Raw genomic sequence first — 20,268 nt, 5'->3', positions numbered from 1 at the left:
TGGTGGTGGGGTGTGGGGTACCACTCTCCTTCCCTGGGCAGATTTTGTTCTCTCTGGGGCACTGATCTTACCCATTAAATGCGCTTGCGCAACTGATTCTGCTCTGAGCTCATACCAATTTTTTGGTTCCTGGAGAGCAAGGCATCAATCATCACCCCCTGCCAGCTCCAGGAAGGGGACTGGCGGAGGCTGACAACCAGCAGAGGGCGCTGTGGGGTTGCTAATTTGGGAGCCTCCAGCGCCTACCACGGGAAGCCTTTGAAAGGCCCACAAATCAGTTCCCACTTTCTCCCAGATCATCATAATTTCTTTCACAAGTATATTTGCCTCTGTTCCTTTGGCCAGTACAAAATAGAAATGCGGAGGACCCGAACTTACTGAGCTGGCTCACACGCACAGCCATTTCCCCTAAGTCCTCTTGAACGTGGCCGAAGGTGGTCAGGTGGATAAGAGGCAGGGATGGGAATGGAGCTGGCAGGTGGGCCACAAGGTGGGCCCCGGCTCTGCTGGGAATTTGACCACAGACACTTTGCAAGCCGCTGACCAGTCATGGCATGCGGAGAATCCCGGCAGTGAATGGCTGCATGGCCCTAGGACACCTCAGTGGGTTGGTCCTTGAAGCTTTGCAGGAAGCTGATCCCCCAGTGGGTAGCACTAGCCTGGAGACTAATTGTCTGACATCTCAGTTCTGCTGGGGGTTTCTAAGTATAGGATTTTCTAAGCCTTTAAAAAAAAAAAAAAAGCTTGGGACACATATGGGCCATTGAAAAGTTTTAGGGGAGGGAAAAAGGGCAACATTGGGAAGGCAGAGCCATTTGAGCCCTTTCCCCCAGAGTATCCCCTGCCTGTGATGTATTTATATTCACCTACAGGAGCATAACACACACACACACACACACACACACACACACACACACACACACTTGGCAATGGTTCAATGACAGGTTCGCAGATGAAAGAACAGTCTGCTAACATCCAGCATTAAACGGAAAAAAAAATTAGCTCATGTTCGTTCTTCAAGGAAAACAGTAAACAGTGTCTGTTGTGAGCAGTTTGAGTGAATAAACTTTATACCTTCAACAAATTTGTATTGAGTGTCAGGCACTGTTCCAAGCACTGGTGAGAAAATGATGGATAAAGAGAACAAAGGGCCTGATTCTCATTGAGAAGTACATTAAAAAGATCTCAGATGGGGCTGGTGATGAGGATGGGTGGATGCTGATGGGTGGGGGCAGTGGGCTAAGTGACTGGCAGATAAGGATGGTCAAGGAGGCCTCTCTGGTGATTTCACATTTGAGCAGAGATCTGAAGAATGAGAAGGAACGGACATGCAAAGATCTGGGGGAAGAGTGTTGCTGAAAAAGGAAGCAGCATGTGCAAAGGCCCTGAGGTCGGAAAAAGTGTGGCACATTTGAGGAAGGGAAAGAAGACTGGAGTGTTTGGAAGAGGGGTCAACACAGGGGTGGGTGGTACAGAAGGAGATCAGAGAGCTAGGCAGAGGCCAGATCATGAGGGTCTTGTCATGACCTGTCATGGCAAAGGAGTTTGAAGGTTTCCTAAGTCCAGTGGGAAGCTATTGGAGGATGTGAAGCTGTGGATGGACAGGCTTCCGTTTATACTCTTAAAAGATTAGTCTGCCTGCTATTTGGAAAATGGATCTTTGAGAGAAATGTCAAGAAACAAGGAGACAAGTTAGGTATCTATGGCAGGCACTCAGACCACAGGCGATCGTGGCCTTGCTTAAGGTGGTGGATGTAGATCTGAGATGTAGTTGAAACAGAAGACCCACAGTACCAGCTGAGAGTTGGATGGATAGTGGGAGGGAAAGCGAGGAGGCAGGGAGGATGCTTAAGTCTTGGGCTTAAGCCAAATATTGATGTCTTTTGTTGAGATGGTGAAGGCTGGAGAGAAGCAATTTTATCAGAGGGTAGCTGGGAATTAAGAGTTCTCCCATCAAGAACTCTCCGTTCTAACGTCCCATCTTTCTCTCAGATACCCCAGCGCTCAGGGCCCCTTCAGCATCTTTGCTCCTATTCTCTCTTCCTAGATGTCCCCCCTCTATTCACTAGCCTATCTAAAGCCTACCCGGCGTTTCCCCTCCTCCTTCTGACTTCTAGGACCTATGATCCACACCCCACCCATTAGCGCTCCATTATACTCTTTTCTGTATTGTTTGCTAATTGCCATATGTAGAAAATTTATTTCCTGGCCAGGCAGTAACTGCAGTCACTTTTCTCTTTAGAGTTGCAAGGATCACCTTCAAAAGGTGGCTTATTTCCTCTTAAGCACTTTGCTTGCAATTAAGGGTCTCTTGTTGGGGGTGGGAGTGGTGGGTGTGTGATACATGATATCTTGCTATGGTCTCCTGGCTCAAACAGCTCGACTTTGGCCTTGGGCAGGGGAAAACAGGAGAGAGAGTCATGCTTTTTTTACTCAGTTATTCTTAAGAAAAAAAAAAAACACAACAACAACAACCGTATAAAGCTGGAAATGGTAGTAAGCCTGAAAGTAGGTAGTGCTATGGAGTGTGCTTTTTTTTTTTTTTTTTTTTTTTTGCCGTATGCGGGCCTCTCACTGCTGTGGCCTCTCCCGTTGCAGAGCACAGGCTCCGGATGCGCAGTCTCAGCAGCCATGGCTCACGGGCCCAGCCTCTCCTCGGCATGTGGGATCTTCCCAGACCGGGGCACGAACCCGTGTCCTCTGCATCGGAAGGCGGACTCTCAACCACTGCGCCACCAGGGAAGCCCTGGAGTGTGCTTTGAAAGAGTTAAACGCTAGATGCCATTTGATCCTTTTTGAGCTAATCCATAACTGATTTTAATACTGTCTTCTGGTTCCTAACCTTGTTGAAATATCTTCTTGTAAGTCACTCAGAGTTAACTGTCCTTTCCAGAGGTGGATTGGGGGTTATTCTGGGACTTCAGTCCAACTTAGCATCAAAACATTTGCAAATTACCTTGCTTTTTATGTACTATGGTTTGGGGAGTAATTTTTGTGATCTGGGCTTTCACAGTTTGTCACTGAAAGAAATTACCAGTAGATTCTTAGTCTCTTCTCGTCCAGTGCTACTGAAGTTGTACTTTTCCACAGGGTGGAAATGGGGAGTACAATGCCTATTTCAAATACAGAGTCCCTATCTATATCAGAGATCATTATGCTCTGAATATTGCATTTAACTAATTATTCAAATGGATTAATTTCCCAATCCATTTCTTTAGTGTTTGAGGATCTGGGAGAGAACATGAGAGCCCTGGGGCTCCATCCTGTTGACCACTTTATCAAAAGTTTTACATCCAAGCACAGAGAACAGACTTGTGGTTGCCAAGAGGAAGGGGGTTGGGGGTGGGATGGAGTGGGAGGTTGGGTTTGGCAGATGTAAGCTTTTATATATAGAATGGATAAACAATAAGGTCCTACTGTATAGCACAGGGAATTATATTCAATATCCTATGATAAACCACAATGGAAAAGAATATTTAAAAAAAAGAATGTATGTATATGTAAAACGGAATCACTTTGCTGTACAGCAGAAATTAACACAACAGTGTAAATCAACTATACTTCAATTAAAAAAAATGGTTTTAAGTCCACGTAGAAAGCACACATACTAAATTTGCAGGTGTATGAAGCTGGGATGGGTAAGGAATAGTAACGGGAATGAGGGATGCTAGTTGCTTTGTGTGTGTTGTTTCTAATACTCACAGCAGCCTTGTGATGCTGTTGAGGCCACAGGTATAGCCATTTGGCATTTTGACCTTGGAGCCAGAGAACTGAGCCTGTGTGGCCTTGAAAGGTCACTTGTATTTTCTAATTGTCATTTTTCATATTTAAAACGTGGATGATACTAGTACTTACTTCCTGGGCTGGTCAGAACTCTGGGAGATCCTGCACAGAGAGGACTCAAAATAGTGCTTGGAACACAGAAAGTACTAGATAAACACTGGCAATCTTTATAGCCATCGATCTCATTTTAGGTAAGGAGACAGGGGTTCAGAAGACCCAAGGGACTTGCCCAAGGTCCCACAGCTGACACGTGGCAGCACTGGGGTCAGAACCCATGGCTGTCCAGCTGGAGAGCCCACCCTTTGCACTATGCCAGGCAAAGAATCAAGATGTCAAAAGATCTTCGTGGGCTATAACTGCAGAGTGAAAAAGATTCCTTTCAACAGGGATCAAAGCAAAGACTTTCTTTACTGCCAAAAAATTTACTTATATAAGTAGAAGGATGCAGAGACCTGGTCTGATCATTCGGAAAAGACTTCAAGTCCAAGAGCAGCAAGGACATAAGCTTAATGGGAGAGCAGCATGGCTGTTAGGACAACACCTGCAATCCTGGGCGGCATTAGAGCATCCTACCCAGATCGGGGATGGTAAGAATAGCCTTAGTGCACTTGGTAGTGATCACAGGACCTCCACTGCACTGTGGCCAGGGCTGGGAATCACATTTCCATCAGGACAGAGTGTGTCTTTTTTTTTTTTTTTTTTTTTTGCGGTACGCGGGCCTGTTACTCTGCGGCCTCTCCCGTTGCGGAGCACAGGCTCCGGATGCGCAGGCTCAGCGGCCACGGCTCACGGGCCCAGCCGCTCTGCGGCATGTGGGATCTTCCCAGACCGGGTCACGAACCCGCGTCCCCTGCATCGGCAGGCGGACTCTCAACCACTGCGCCACCAGGGAAGCCCAAGAGTGTGTCTTTTTACTAAAGCAAAAGGTTTGGGAGACCAGGTCTCAGGAAGAACAGCTGGAAGGCATGAGGACCAGGGACACACTGGTCACTGTCCTTGGCTGTTGGCAGCTCTCTCCTTTGGAAGAACTGACTCTGTTTTGGGTGTCAGTGGAGGGTGTCACTTAGGATCAACATGAAGGGCCAGGAACATTTGCTTTGGTTACAAGGAATCGGAAGATCATTTCTAACAATTAGGACCTCAGAACACAGAGGGGGCTGTTTCATAGGTTAATAAACCTCCCGTCATCCCAGAGGAATTTAAACAGAGACTGAGCAGGCATTTCTCAGGACAGCAGAGAAGAATTATCCACAGGGAGATGTCTGGACTAAGTGATTTCTGACTAAGATGCACATTACAATGAACACTAGCAGTCTGAAAAGGGTGTGGTCTCTATTAAAAATTCCTCGAAACACCTTTCTCTTTCCCCTTTCCACAAGGATCGTCACCATTTACTTTTTTCATCCCTGCAGGGTGGAGCTTGGCAAAGGGAAAGCAGGAAACCAAGATGCTAGTGGCAAGGGGGTCTCGAGGACCCTTAGAATGATAATAGGAAGCCAGTCCTCAGAGTCCTCCTTCCTTGTTGTGGGTGGCAACTGGGGCACAGGTGGGGAACCCAAAGGGGCCAAGGTGTTCCTACCTGGATTTAGAACTCTGAAGGTTTTGACGGCTGAGGAGTCGAGCGGCTGAGACCCGCTTTCTGTGGACACTGGATAGACCTGGGGGGAGAAGAACAACAGTCTTCCTGTGATGGAGTTAAACAGTTGTCAGTAAAAAGTCTCCAGCTTCTCCTGACCCTCTCTTTACCGGGAGGACTGAACTAAAGGGAGACCAAAGCAATGAAGCCCACCTTCTCTAAGGACCTTTCAGAGGTGAGAACTCCTGTCTTCCCTTCCCCCCACCGTCATGAACATCTCCCCAGGTGCGTGGTGGGAGGTACCTTGTGTGAGTTCTGGAGCTTCGGCCACGTAGGTGAGGCGGAACTTGTTCCTCTTCCAACTGCGGTCATTGCTGATGAGGGAGTTGTTTGCCTTCTCAATGTTGACGTCATCTCCCACGCAGAACACATCACAGGCTGCCTGTGGCACACACGGGGCTGTCAGTGACCTCTTTCAGCCAGCAGCGTGCCTCCCGACAGCTCCAAGTCATAGCATGTATCCATCCATCCATCCGTCCACCCATCAACCCATCCATCGACTCATCCACCCATCCTCTTCCTCCCTCCATTCCTTCCTTCCTTCCATTCATCTACCCATCCATCCATTCCTCCACCCATTCACCCATTCTCCCATCCACCCACCCATCAACCCATCCACCCACTCATCTACCCACCCTCCCTCCCTCCCTCCATTCCTCCTTTCCATCCATTCATCCACCCATCCATCCATCCATCCATCCATCCGTCCATCCATCCATCCACCCATTCACCCATTCTCCCATCCACCCACCCATCAACCCATCCACCCACTCATCTACCCACCCTCCCTCCCTCCCTCCATTCCTCCTTTCCATCCATTCCTCCATCCATCCACCCATCCTCCCTCCATCCTCTCTTCCTCCCTTCCTTCTCTCCCTCCTTCCTTCCTTCCTTCCATCCATCAATCCATCCATCCACCCATCCATCCTTCTCTCCATCCATTTATCCACTCATCCACTCATCAACCAATCCACCCTTACTTTTTGAGTGCCTTTGATGGGCTGGACATACCACATTTACTATTGACTTTGGGACCTAACCTCTATTTAATAGGTAACTCTATTATGTCATTTATTTCTAAAACCAACTTTTGCAGAGGCTTAACGTTAAACAAGATAGTAAAAACCTTAGAAATTTCCTATCTTCCTCTAAAGATTTTAAAATTATAGTGAAGGCAGAATATAGTGCATGTTTGGAAACCTGCATATAAAATTTTTCTTTTTCTTTTTTTGCCAAGTTCATAAGTTCTCCAACTTTATTGATTCTACGAATTACTGTTCAGAATTCAGATTTTTGGAGGTTAAAAACCATGGATAATTCCAAAGGTTTTCAAAGGTAGGTTTTTTTAATACCATTTTTTTGGCCTCATGTTGATTTAAAAATAATCCACATGTCCATTTGCTGATGAGTGGGGAAATAAAATATGGTATATCTATAAAATGGAATATTATTTTGGCAGTAAAAAGGAATGAAGTACTGATATATACTATAATGTGGAGGCACCAGGAAAGCATTAAGCTAAGTGAAAGAAGTCAGTTATAACAGACCACATATTATGATTCCATTCATATGAAGTGTCCAGAATAGGCAAATTTATAGAGACACGACGTAGATTTAGTGGTTGGTAGGGCTGGGAGTTGGCTGGGAGGGTGAGGGGTGTGATAGCTTAAAGGGTATGATAGCTTGTAACAGGCCCTGCTTCTGGGATGCTCAGTGTTGCCTGATTGAAGTCAAGAACCACACAATTATCTCCAGGTGTAAACAGAGTCAAGTTATCTTGGTTCTCTTTGCCTAGGAAGAAATGCTGGCACAAGTTTATCAACACAGCCTCCTCACTCACATATCCTTATAGCTCAGGGGCCTCAGTTTCCCCTTTACTCCTTTGTGAGGATAAAAAGTGTCAACTGACTGACAGAAGGTTGCACAGTCCCCTTTCTCCTGGGGCTGCTGATAACAATGCATTCCAGGGCCAAAGAAGGAGCAGGTAAAGGTGGGTCCACATTCATTGCTTTTTTGTTTTTCCCAGGATGGCCAATTGCACCACGCCCCACATGCCTATGGAAGCCATTGCTCATTTATTCTCTTGACCTCATATCTAGCATAACGCTATCCAATAGGATGTCCTATCATGATGGAAACATTCTAATTGTCTAATATGGTAACCACTAGCCACTAGTGGCTATGGAGCACATGAAATGTGGCTTGTGCAGCTGAGGAGTGGAATTTTAAATTCTACTTAATTTACATCTAGTTGTATATATGTTATTTACAAGGTTGTACAATCACCACCACTAATCCAGTTTCAGAACATTTCCCTCAACCCAGAAGAAACCCTGTACCCATTAGTAGCCACACCCATTTTCCACTCCTGCCACCAAACCCCTGGCAACCACTAATCTACTTTCTGTCTCTATGGATTTGCCTATTCTGGACATTTCATGTAAATGGAATCATACAGTAAGTGTCCCTTGTGTCTGGCTTCTTTCACTTAGCACGTGTTTTCAAGGTTCATCCTTGTAGCATGCATCAGCACTTCATTCCTTGTTATGTCCAAATGATATTCCATTGTACGGACACACAACATTTAATTTATCCATGCATCATATTTAATGTTACTTAGTTTACATTTAAATTTAAATGATCACTTGTTGCTAGTGGCTACTGTATAGGTCACTGAAGATCTAGCACAAGAGGAATAAGATTGTCAAAGCAGACAAACTGGTGAGATCTGAGATCCAGCCTGAGGCATGGCCCCCTGGTTTGGTTAACCAACACTATGTATTTTTGTTTACTTGTCTACCAAATGTGAGTGAGGGATGGATTCCTCCCTGCCCTGAAATTCCAAGACTCTATAATTTTTTATAGACCAATTCTTCACCCTGAATGCAGAGGTTGGATTCTGGTTGGAAATTGTGTATCTTAAGACCACCCAAACTCATCTGAATTGTTTGAAGCGGTCTCCTGGTTGGATACATGAGGGAAGTACCAAGGATTTTCTCAAGTTTCTTCTATCTCTGATGGTTTAGCTACTCTGTCCTTGGGGGTCACTGGGGACATGACTTCTCCCCCTGGGTCTCTGAGATCTGGGCAGATGGTTACCTTGAAGACGTTCTTGGCCCAGGTCCTGAAAGCCTCTTCCTGCCCGCAGAGCTCATCCCCCTCTCTCATCTTCAGGATCCTCTCCCCACCCAGCTCTTCCAGGAGGGTGTCCACGGCGTGTCCAAAGGCGCAGAAGTGAGGGTACGCCCGCGAGCCAAGGCCGAACACAGAGAACCTGCCAAGAAGACAACAGAAGTTCCAGGCTAGGGGACTGGGGAGGCGTTGGGGGGGTGTCTGGGGTTATGGACTGTTATGTCCCCCCAAATTCATATGTTGAAGCCCTCTCCCCCAATGTGACTATATTTGCAGATGGGGCCTTCAAGGAGGTAACTGAGGTCAAATGAGGTCATAAGGGTGGGGCCCTAATCCAACAGGACTGGTGTCCTTTAAGAAGAGGGAGAGCTACCAGAGAGCTCTCTCTCTTTCTCTCCTCCCACCACACGCTCACAGAGGAAAGGCCATGTGAGGACACAGCAAGAAGGTGGCTGTCTGCAAGCCAGGAAGAGACGCCTCACCAGAAACCAATCCTACTGGTACCTTGATCTTGGACTTTTAGCCTCCAGAACGGTGAGAAAATAAATTTCTACTGTTGAAGTCCCCCAGTGCATGGTATTTTGTTATGGCTGCCCAAGCAGACAAAGACCTCTGGTATCTCCAGAAGGATGGTGTTTAGCCCATGATGGTCAGACTACCCCAAGCCCATCTGGGGAAGGCCATCTTTAAGCCTGGGAACCCCCAGCCCTGCTCTCCCTTCCTTCTGGTCTCTGCTAGGTATTACTGTCCTCAGGAGCAAAGTCCCAGTTGGTCCTAAGGAGGATGAGTTGGGGATAGTGGTGACCCAGAACAATTGGCTGTTTCTTGGGTGTCCATTTCTAAGCTGGACTAATTGGGGAAATGAGTCTACATTAGAGGAAGACTTGACTCTACTCATGATACAACCAGGTTAGTTTTAAGTACAAAGAGAATGAAAACCCTAGCATAGCAGTTCTAGGGGACCTGTGTTAACGAGGAGATCAGGACTTGTCATTAACACATCCAGTGTTGGTGTGTAAACAGGTTCTTCTAAAAGGGATTGAAAGGTTTATAAATATGCTGGCTCACCCCTTGCAATATCTGTGAAATTGATTTGCTTCACAAAGTCTCTTTGCATAGATACCACCAAGAAAGTGTCGGTGTTTGAATCAATGGGCGTCAAGTTAATGAGATTTTCCTGAAGTCTGGGAAGTGGAGGGCTGTGTCCCAGGTGGCCCCTCAGTCCTGCAGAGACTTGATGTCACATTTCCAGGACTTGGTCCTGGCTGTGGGTCTTGACCTCACTGGGACTGGATGAACAGGTTTATAAGTGGGATACGAACAACACCCCAACTTGCTTCTTTCCCATGTTGGAGGGTTCCGTGGTGACTGCCAATTCAGACAAGCCAAGGAGTGGGGCTATTTAGCCTACTCCTTACAGGGTCTGGCTCTGCTCTTGAGTCTCTTTTTTAGAATGATGGAGCCAGGGTGGTGAAAGATTGCGATGGAGGATGAGGGAAGGAGGTGGGGCAAGTCGGGAGGGACCCTCTGTTACTGGAGAATGAATTTGAGTTGGGGTCCAGGCGTCTCATAGATCACGTGAAGGTTAACATAGGTTAATATCTACTCCTTTTAAATCTACATTTATGCTTTTCATCTCATTCTCCTCTCCTCTCCTCTCCTGCCCTTCTTTCCCTGGGGTTCCAGACCCTTTCCAAGGGAAGGATGTGGGATTAGGTAGCATGTTTCCCCAGCACTCCTTCACCCACAATCCTCCTTTAGCTGGATTCCTCACCTTTTCCCCGCAGGGCAGTGGCCTGACAGGTGGAAAGAGCAGGTGGCCAGGAGAGGACTGGTTAAAGGATACAGGAAGCAGCACTTCTGCCTCCCAACCATCCCCCTTAGCCTAACACAGATTTGGAGACTCTTCGCGCTAGTCATGCCTTGTGGTTAAGGCATTGTTCCCCAAACCTCCAATATTTATTATGTTCGAGACATCCGCCATACTTGACTACCACCCATTCTGTTATTTACTTAGTAGTGCCATTTACTTTGCCTTTAATTTGTACTCACTGGCGATTCAAGCCCACTGGTGTTCGCTAAGAGTTGGTCTGGGTTATTAATTCATTAACATGCTTCCTGATGCACCTGAAGGCCTGTGTCACAGCCACTTCCTAGGTTCACATTTCATCACAGTCTTCATCTTATGGTTTCAAAATTCCTATTTTAAGCTTCCAAAACAGAACTTGGCAAACTTATTATACATGGGGGCAGACAGTAAATATTTTCAGGCTTGTAGGCCAAGAAGGAAAATCAAAGCTATTATGTAGATACCGATATGACAAAAAAGAAAATATATGCCTGCATACTTTTGGACAAAATTAAAAATAATAATAATAATAGTTGCTGGGTACAATTTTTTAGTTATATATGTCTACTAATGAGAAGAATGGAATTCTTTTTTGGGGGGATAGCATTTTGCTTAATTGGAGTTCAAAGGTAATGTTTTCTATCATCAAATAAAATGTAACTGTTCTTCTGTAAAAACCATTCTGAGCTCATGGGCTATACAACAGTATACAGTGGCCAGGCTGAATTTGGCCCATGGGCTGTAGTTTGCCAACCCCTGCTCTAAGCCATGATAGATTTAGTAAGGGAAAAATAGGTCTGACCGTCAAACCATGGATGTTTCAACGTCAAGCTAAAGAAAATGAACTGATGTCAAAACCCATCAGTTCAAGGGTGAACCCTAACGTAAACTATGGGCCCTGGGTAGCAATGGTGTGTCAGTGTTGCTTCATCAGTTGTGTAAATGCACCACCGTGGTGGGGGATGCTGACAGTAGAGGAGGCTGTGTGTGTGGGGGGGGCAGGGAGTATATGGGAAATCTGTGCCTTCTCCTCAATTTTGCTGTGAAGCTAAAGCTGCTTTAAATAAATAAAGTTTATTAACAAGCGTACTGATGGGCACTTTCCTGGCGGTCCAGTGGTTAGGACTCGGCACTTTCACTGCCATGGCCCCCAGTTCGATTCCTGGTCAGGGAACTAAGATCCTGAAAGCTGCGTGACTCAGCCAAAAAAAAAAAAAAAAAAAAAGGTACTGATGAAAACAGTACTTGAATATCTAGGAAGCCTGTGATCTCTATCATCTGCTAAGCACTGTCCTGAGCTGGTGTGGAGAGGGTTCAGTTGGTGAAGGTCTAAGAGATTCGTGGCCCGGCCTGAACACACTGCTGACATCAAGCCTCATCTTGACCAATGTCTGTCAAACCAAGGGCTTGACATCCAGTTTTCTTTCTTTCCCAATACCCATTAAACCAAATTCACAGCCACTGAAATATAAAACATCTGTCCGTGTACTATCCAAAATGCTCTCATGGGATGTGACTATGCTTTGGGTGACATGGGGTCAGGACAGTATTTTTTTGAATCTGACTGCACATTGGAGGCAATTAGGGAGATTTTGAAAAAAGAGAAAAAGCAATGCTTGGGCCCAATTTTAGACCAACTACCTCAGAATCTCTGGAAGTGGGGCTTGGTTACCTGTATACTGCAAACAACTCCAGGTGATTTTGATGAGCACCCAAGGGTGGGAACCACTGGGTCATGGCAGTGTGTCACCAGAAGAGAGGAGAATGAGATGAAAAGCATGAATGTAGATTTAAGATTTTTTTTTTTTTTTTGCTGTATGTGGGCCTCTCACTGCCGTGGCCTCTCCCGTTGTGGAGCACTGGCTCCGGATGCGCAGGCTCAGCGGCCCTGGCTCACGGGCCCAGCCACTCCGTGGCATGTGGGATCTTCCCGGACCAGGGCACGAATCCGCGTCCCCTGCATCGGCAGGCGGACTCTCAACCACTGCGCCACCAGGGAAGCCCAAAAGGAGTAGATATTAACCTATGTTAACGTTCACTTGATCTCTGAGACTCTTGGACCCCAGCTCAAGTTCATTCTCAACTCAAGTTCATTCTCCAGTAACGGCACTTACAAAGGGAGCTCGCTGAGTGACGTGTGGGGAACTAACATCCTTCAGCACAAATGATGTGACATTTGTGTGATGGGGCGAAACTTGGGTGACAGGGGCTCTGAAGTAGTGTGATGGGAAGAGGTCACAGGAGGGGTCCAGGTAGTGTGCTTTAATGGGGGGAGGATGCCCCCAAAGAGCCAGAGTGCAGCTGGTTATTCGAGGGATAAACAGACACGGAAGGGAGACCCCCCCCCGGCCCCCAAGAAAGAGCCCACTTTGTAATTCAGTCCAGCTCCGCGAGAGCCTTCGTCGTCCCTGACACCCTGGGCCCCTCCCCCTCGCTCACCTCACATTCGCCAGGGGTCCCGCGCTCTCAAAGTTATCTCTGAGGTCTGGCCCATCGCCCGATGATTTGCGGGAGTCGGAGTAGGAGGAAACACTGTTGAAACGAACCTTGTAGCTCCTGCCAAGATGAAAGAGAGTCTGTGAGCTCTGGCTTGGAGCCCCCTCCTGGGGTCAACACCCGATGGCTCTCCAAATCACCAGTCCTGGTTCTAGGGCCTTCCTTTGGGTCTTGAGTGAGACTATAACACACCTATGGCTTTGTCTAGAATGTATCAACTCACCCTTGCCTGCCAAAAATGACACCTAGACATCATTTGATGCTTGTTGGTGGTTGCCCAGGGGAGGGGGTGGGGGAGAGGGATGGAGTGGGAGGTTGGGGGGACCAGATGTAAGCTTTTATATATGGAATTGATAAACCACAAGGTCCTACTGTATCAGCACAGAGAGCTATATTCCATATCCTATGATAAACTATAATGGAAAAGAATATGAAAAATCATGTATATATATGCATAACTGAATCACTTTGCTGTATAGCAGAAATTAACACAACATTGTAAATCAACTAGACTTCGATTAAAAAATATTAAAACTGAAAAAAAATATTAAAACTGGAAAAAAAAAACCGGACCACACTTGAAAGAAAGAATAGAAAGAACAGTCCATTCCTTAACCCATCAGACCACGTTTCCTTGCTTCCCCAATTTTTTTTTTTGATAACATGATCAGTTTTTTTTTGAATACACATGCACACACAATGCAGTCTTTGAATTAAGCTTCTAGAATGTCCTTTTTTTTTTTACATCTTTATTGGAGTATAATTGCTTTACAATGGTGTGTTAGTTTCTGCTTTATAACAAAGTGACTCAGTTATACATATACATATGTTCCCATATCTCTTCCCTCTTGTGTCTCCCTCCCTCCCACCCTCCCTATCCCACCCCTCTAGGTGGTCACAACCAAATTTTAATGAGTACAGGAATCCTTCTGAGATCTTGTTAAGCAGCACATCCAAATTCACTAGGTCCAGGGTAGGGCCTCAGATTCTGCATTTCTAACAGGAGATGCTGCTGGTCTCCTCTCCTCACACTGAGTAGCCAAGAACGACACTCGTGCTGTCTACTACGGTAGCCATTGGCTGTGTGTGGCTAGTTTAAGTTAAATTCATTCAAATTCAATACAATGAACCATTCTGTTCCCCACGTGCACTAGCCTCGTGTCAAGTGCTCAACAGCCATGCGTGGCTAACGGCTGCCGTACAGGATGGTACAGATATAGAACATTTATGTGCCCGTAGCAAGGTTTAGTGGATGGTGCAGGACTACCCCATTCAACATTCTCTTTCTTTTTAAAATTTCTTTTCCATTTTTAAAAATTGAAGTAGAGTTGACATACGAAATTAAGTTACAGGTGTGTAATATAGTGGTTCACAATTTTTTAATGTTATATATGCCATTTATAATTATTATAAAATATTGACTATATTCCCTGTGTTGTACAATATAACATTGTAGCTTATTTTATACATAATAGTTTGTACCTCTTAATCCCCTATCCCTATCTTCACCTCCCCCTTCCCTCTCCCCACTGGTAACCATTACAACATTCTCTTTCAATAAAGTTTTGGTCTTTAGACATTTCAAGGGTCTCTCACATTTCACATTTCAAGTAAACTGAAAAATGTTCAGCACTGACACAGCCTGAAAAGAGACTGGATTTCTCTTTTTTTTTTTGCAGTACGCGGGCCTCTCACTGTTGTGGCCTCTCCCGTTGTGGAGCACAGGCTCCGAATGCACAGGCTCAGAGGCCATGGCTCACGGACCCAGTCGCTCCGTGGCATGTGGGATCTTCCTGGACCGGGGCACGAACCCGTGTCCCCTGCATCAGCAGGCAGACTCTCAACCACTGAGCCACCAGGGAAGCCCAGAGATTGGATTTCTTATGAAGCTGTTTCAAAGGGGAAGAAAGATGTCATTGGGACCTCAGCATCAGAGGCTCAGGAGCCTCGAGATTTAAAAAAAACAAAACCATGAATGGTTTTCCAGTTTTCCTTTAAAAGTGGTAAGTCTTGTTCTCAGATAAGGCAAAAACCAAACCAAACCAAACCAATCCAAACCAAAAATGGCTCCAAGAGCAACAAAACAAAATAACCCCCCAAACTAAAAAACTCCATAAAACTCTCAAATCAAAACACAAAACACAAAAACTCAACACACAAATCTGAGTGCAAAGGATAAAAAAAGAAATTGCACATTCTGGCAGCAGGGTTTCTAAGCTGGATGTTCTTCAAAGTTTTCGCACCAGCATCAGGAAAGTTCTAAATATATGTAAGTGTATTTGCTGCCCTAAAATAGTCTCACATTGAGTCACTTCTCTAAATAAGTCCTGTAACATATCAGGGGGTGGCTGTGTTGTTAGTGTGGGAAGGATGGTTGACGGTTGTGGGGTAAAAATAACAGCACTTGTGTTTGTATGAGGCTTGAGGTTTTTCCAAATACGTTCCTCTTTGTTATTATCCTTCGATCCTTGCAACAGCTCCCAGAGGTGGTTGGGGCAGAGGTAGTTTCTCCCCATTTGGCAGATGAGAAAGACGAGGCCCAGAGAGGTCAAGCAGCTTGCTCAAGGTTACTCAGCATGTTAGTGTCACAGCCTGGGTTAGAACTCAGGTCTCCTTGAGACCTGGGTGTGGCCTTGGATGCTGCAGCATTGGGCATGCGCACACATACCTACCAACATGCACACAAGCGCTCACACCACTCATGCACACACGTGAACGCAAGGCATACACGTGCACACGTTCGTGTGCACACACATGCTCTACCTGCGCTGGCTGTCAGGGGCTGCAGCCAGACCGTGGCCTTCTGTGTCACCTCGGGGGAGGGGAGGCCCTTTACGGGGAAATAAACGCAAGGGTTCCGGGTACCTAGAGGGGAGAATGGATGGTGCCCTATCTCTCCCTGAAGGAGGGGTGAGGGGGACCTACTGGAGGCCACCAGGATAGGGTGGGAAGGAGAGAGGCAGGGAGACTGAGGACTAAGATGTTGGCCTTGAGCACAGAAGGCAGGCTGACCACCAGGGACTCAGCTGTCCCCTGGATATGGAATGTAGACAAGTTTGGCAATGTGTGCTTGGCTGAAAGAAAACCAAGAGGGATGTTGTGCAGAACACAGCCTCTAACCACCAGCCAGCCATGGCGTCCAATGCTCAACTGAAGACCTGTTCTGTGGTGGAGGAAACACTGAGATGTTCTCACAGAAAGGCAGCTCGGTATGCACATGCCATATGTTCTCTACTTTGGGTGCATTTAAGGGTTTTTCAAGGGTAATTTTGGTTACAGCTGTTTGTCACTTTATGAAATATCTTTAGAACCGAATCCCATGTTAGATGCCATTTTACCAGGAACATCTTTTGACCTCAGGCATTTTTCACCTTATGAGATATCCTTTTTTTTTTTTTTTTTTTTTTGGCCTGCACTGCACAGCTTGTGGGATCCTATAGTTCCTGACCAGGGATTGATCCCAGGCCCTCAGCAGTGAAAATGCCAAGTCCTAACCACTAGACAGCCAGGGAATTCCCGAGATATCTTTTGAGGTCAGCCTCCACGTTAGTGGATGCAACTCCATCAGATGGAAAAGTTCTAGGGAAAGAAACTCACTGATTCTGAATGTAGGTTTCCAAAGGGCGGCCATAATAAGAACTGATATTTACATAGTGCTCAGCTTTTCATAGGACGCTGACATCTGTTTTCTAATTTGATTCTTACAAATTAGAAAGTTCATGCAGGTGGAATAAACCCAGTGTGATGGAAAAAGAAACTGAGGCACAGGGCTGTGAAGTGACCAAAGACCAAATAATCCGCCCCAGAGGACGATAGACACCCACCGGCTAAAATCAGTCACAAATGAACTTCAGGTCACAAAACTACCCAGAACTCAGATGTGAGCCCCAGATGCCAAAAGACAATTTTCAGTTACCCTCACAGGGTGTCATGTGACACTGGCGGGTCTTTCACTTACTTCCTTTCCTCGTGCACAGAGTTGGGGTGCCTCATTTCCATCAAAGCGCAGCCAAATTTCTGGAGGCCGAAAGAGATAAGCAAAATGTGAGGCGTGCGTGATTAAGTCTGGAACGGGGTCGGGGAAAGGGTCTGGGGACCTAACTGGCAAAAGAGGAGCCTGATGCCTGGGGGCCAGGGCGCCAGGGGCTCAGGCTGGGCAGCAATGCTGCACGTGGAAGAGGGCTGTTTATAAAGGGCTACAGGTGTGGACTCCCCTCACCACCCCCAGCACACAAATCCCCTTTGTGGCTTTCTACAAAAATATTGTCCCTGCTTCTCTCATCTGGAGCAGGGGACACCAAGCTCTTGATTGGAGCATCCATTCCAAAGAGGTAGCTCACTCTGGTGACAGCATTTTCACTAGGGGTCGGCTAGTCAGCGGACACCCATAGACTGAAGACGTGGAACTGTCCAATCTTGGCAGAACTTGGATCCAAACTGAGGTCACTGGCTTTGAGGCTTTGGAGGATTTGCTACTGAATAGCAGGTGTAAACGATGCCCCTCTTTTCTGCTGATGGAAAGACGTGCTAGAACAGGTAAAAGCTCATCTCACCTCCCCATTCTCAGGGGGGTCTCCATTTCCAAAGGTGCTGGTAACCACCAGGACCAGAGTTTCATGTTCCAGGTGTACAATGTCATATTCTTCCATGGACATCACCTACGTGGCAGAGTGAGGGGTGGGGAGAGGAAGGAAGAAGGTGATAAGAGAGAAGGGGTAGGAGAGAACAAAGTGATGGGGGAAGAGAAGAGAGGGAGGAAGAAGATGAGTCATCCTGAGCCATCTCCTTCGGAAGGAGATCCAAAGGTTCTGGGTGCCACTATTTCAACGGGCTCAAGTGGGTAGAACTAATAGCTTGTTGGCAGCGTGGGACCTTTCTGTGGTCACCTGTGGCCTGAAGGACTACAGAGAGTCTGGGGCAATGGGTTGGCTGTCAGTAAAGACAGATCTTGATTAAGACTCCTGGGCTTCTTACAACCAAAGGATGCTGGAATCTTCTTGATCACATTTAGGCTGGGAATGACCCAGCTGGATTTGACCAATTGTCTGCTCCGCTTCCTTTCTAATCCTCCGTCCAGCAGTGTGGAGGACCTGGGCCAAACAGGTCTGAGATACCCGCCTTAGGGAAAGATTGTTTTGCCCTATATCTTAGCATTACTTGAGCAACATTTCTCAAAGTAGGTTCCAGGGAAGCCTAGTCTCCTGAGATGCTCCTTAAAAGTAAGTGATCCAGGCGACTGAAAGCGCGGAGCCCAGTGACGGGCGTGGGACGCTGGGGCTGCTGCTGCCGCCGCCGAGAAGCCTGTGTGCGAGCGCAGGTCACTGTCCACACCGCCCTTCCGGGAGCCTGTGCAGCCCGCCACTGCCGGGGTCCCGGGATCCAGGGGCGGCTTCCCTGGGAGAACGCACGGCGCGCCTCGGGCTGGTGCAACGTCACGCCGGCCTCTGCCGCTGCAGGCTCGCCCCGCACTCCGTGCCCCTCCCTCCCGCCCGGCCTGAGTGAGCCAGAGTCCCCGAAGAGGCTGCTCCTTTAACCCTGTCCTGTCTGAGCGAAGAACAGACGCCCTCCGGCGACCTACACGCAGAGGCGGGGCCAAATCCAAAGCTGAGACCCAGGAGCTGTGAGAACAAAGAAGAGAAAGGGAAACCTCTCCCAGCAGCCTCAGAAGCAGCGGATTAAAGCTCCACAATCAACTTGATGTACCCTGCATCTGTGGAATACATGAATAGACAACAAATCATCCCAAATTGAGGAGCCAGGAGTCAGTGCTGTGCCTCTGAGGTGGGAGAGCCAACTTCAGGACACTGGTCCACAAGAGACCTCCCAGCTCCACATAATATCAAACGGCGAAAATCTTCCAGAGATCTCCATCTCAACACCAGCACCCAGCTTCACTCAACGACCAGCAAGCTACAGTGCTGGACACCCTATGCCAAACAACTAGCAAGACAGGAACACAATGCCACCCATTAGCAGAGAGGTGGCCTAAAATCATAAAAAGTCCGCAGACACCCCAAAACACACCACCAGACGTGGACCTGCCCACCATAAGACAAGATCCAGCCTCATCCACCAGAACACAGGCACTAGTCCCCTCCACCAGGAAGCCTACACAACCCACTAAACCAACCTTAGCCACTGGGGACAGACACCAAAAACAACGGGAACTACGAACCTGCAGCCTGCAAAAAGGAGACCCCAAACACAGTAACATAAGCAAAATGAGAAGACAGAAAAACACACAGCAGGAGAAGGAGCAAGATAAAAACCCACCAGACCTAACAAATGAAGAGGTAATAGGCAGTCTACCTGAAAAAGAATTCAGAATAATGATGGTAAAGATGATCCAAGATTCTATTTCCCAGATCCAAAATCTTGGAAATAGAATAGACAAAATGCAAGAAACAGTTAACAAGGACCTAGAAGAACTAAAGATGAATCAAGCATCGATTAACAACACAATAAATGAAATAAAAAATACTCTAGATGGGATCAATAGCAGAATAACTGAGGCAGAAGAACGGATAAGTGAGGTGGAAGATAAAATAGTGGAAATAACTGATGCAGAGCAAAATAAAGAAAAAAGAATGAAAAGAACAGAGGACAGTCTCAGAGACCTCTGGGACAACATTAAACGCACCAACATTCGAATTATAGGGGTTCCAGAAGAAGAAGACAAAAAGAAAGGGACTGAGAAAATCTTTGAAGAGATTATAGTTGAAAACTTCCCTAATATGGGAAAGGAAATAGTTAATCAAGTCCAGGAGGCACAGAGAGTCCCATACAGAATAAATCCAAGGAGAAATACGCCAAGACACATGTTAATCAAACTGTCAAAAATTAAACACAAAGAAGTCATATTAAAAGCAGCAAGGCAAAAACAACAAATAACACATAAGGGAATCCCCATCAGGATAACAGCTGATCTCTCAGCAGAAACTCTACAAGCCAGAAGGGAGTGGCAGGACATAATTAAAGTGATGAAAGAGAAAAACCTGCAACCAAGATTACTCTACCCAGCAAGGATCTCATTCAGATTTGATGGAGAAATTAAAACGTTTACAGACAAGCAAAAGCTGAGAGAGTTCAGCACCACCAAACCAGCTTTACAACAAATGCTAAAGGAACTTCTCTAGGCAAGAAACACAACAGAAGGAAAAGACCTACAATAACGAACCCAAAACAATTAAGAAAATGGGAACAGGAACATACATATCGATAATTACCTTAAATGTAAATGGACTAAATGCTCCCACCAAAAGACACAGATTGGCTGAATGGATACAAAAACAAGACCCATATATATGCTGTCTACAAGAGACCCACTTCAGACCTAGAGACACATACAGACTGAAAGTAAGGGGATGGAAAA

General features: G+C 46.5%; 1 protein-coding gene across 1 annotated transcript in view; it reads right to left on the bottom strand.

The window, feature by feature from the left end:
- The window catches only part of NOS1 (nitric oxide synthase 1), a gene marked incomplete at its 5' end in the record, with an annotated part of 98,104 nt that overhangs the window by 20,294 nt on the left and 57,542 nt on the right, over positions 1 to 20,268 (bottom strand). Inside the window, 7 exon segments of the mRNA XM_081252114.1 lie at positions 5,363 to 5,441; positions 5,663 to 5,801; positions 8,519 to 8,693; positions 12,840 to 12,956; positions 15,660 to 15,761; positions 16,855 to 16,913; positions 17,450 to 17,554. Of these exon segments, the coding sequence (XP_081108240.1) occupies positions 5,363 to 5,441; positions 5,663 to 5,801; positions 8,519 to 8,693; positions 12,840 to 12,956; positions 15,660 to 15,761; positions 16,855 to 16,913; positions 17,450 to 17,554 (776 nt within the window).

The sequence above is a fragment of the Mesoplodon bidens genome, assembly GCF_964165515.1.
Source record: "Mesoplodon bidens genome assembly, chromosome: 13".
NCBI classification, from domain to species: Eukaryota; Metazoa; Chordata; class Mammalia; order Artiodactyla; family Ziphiidae; genus Mesoplodon; species Mesoplodon bidens.
This window is presented reverse-complemented; position numbering and strand designations above follow the sequence as displayed.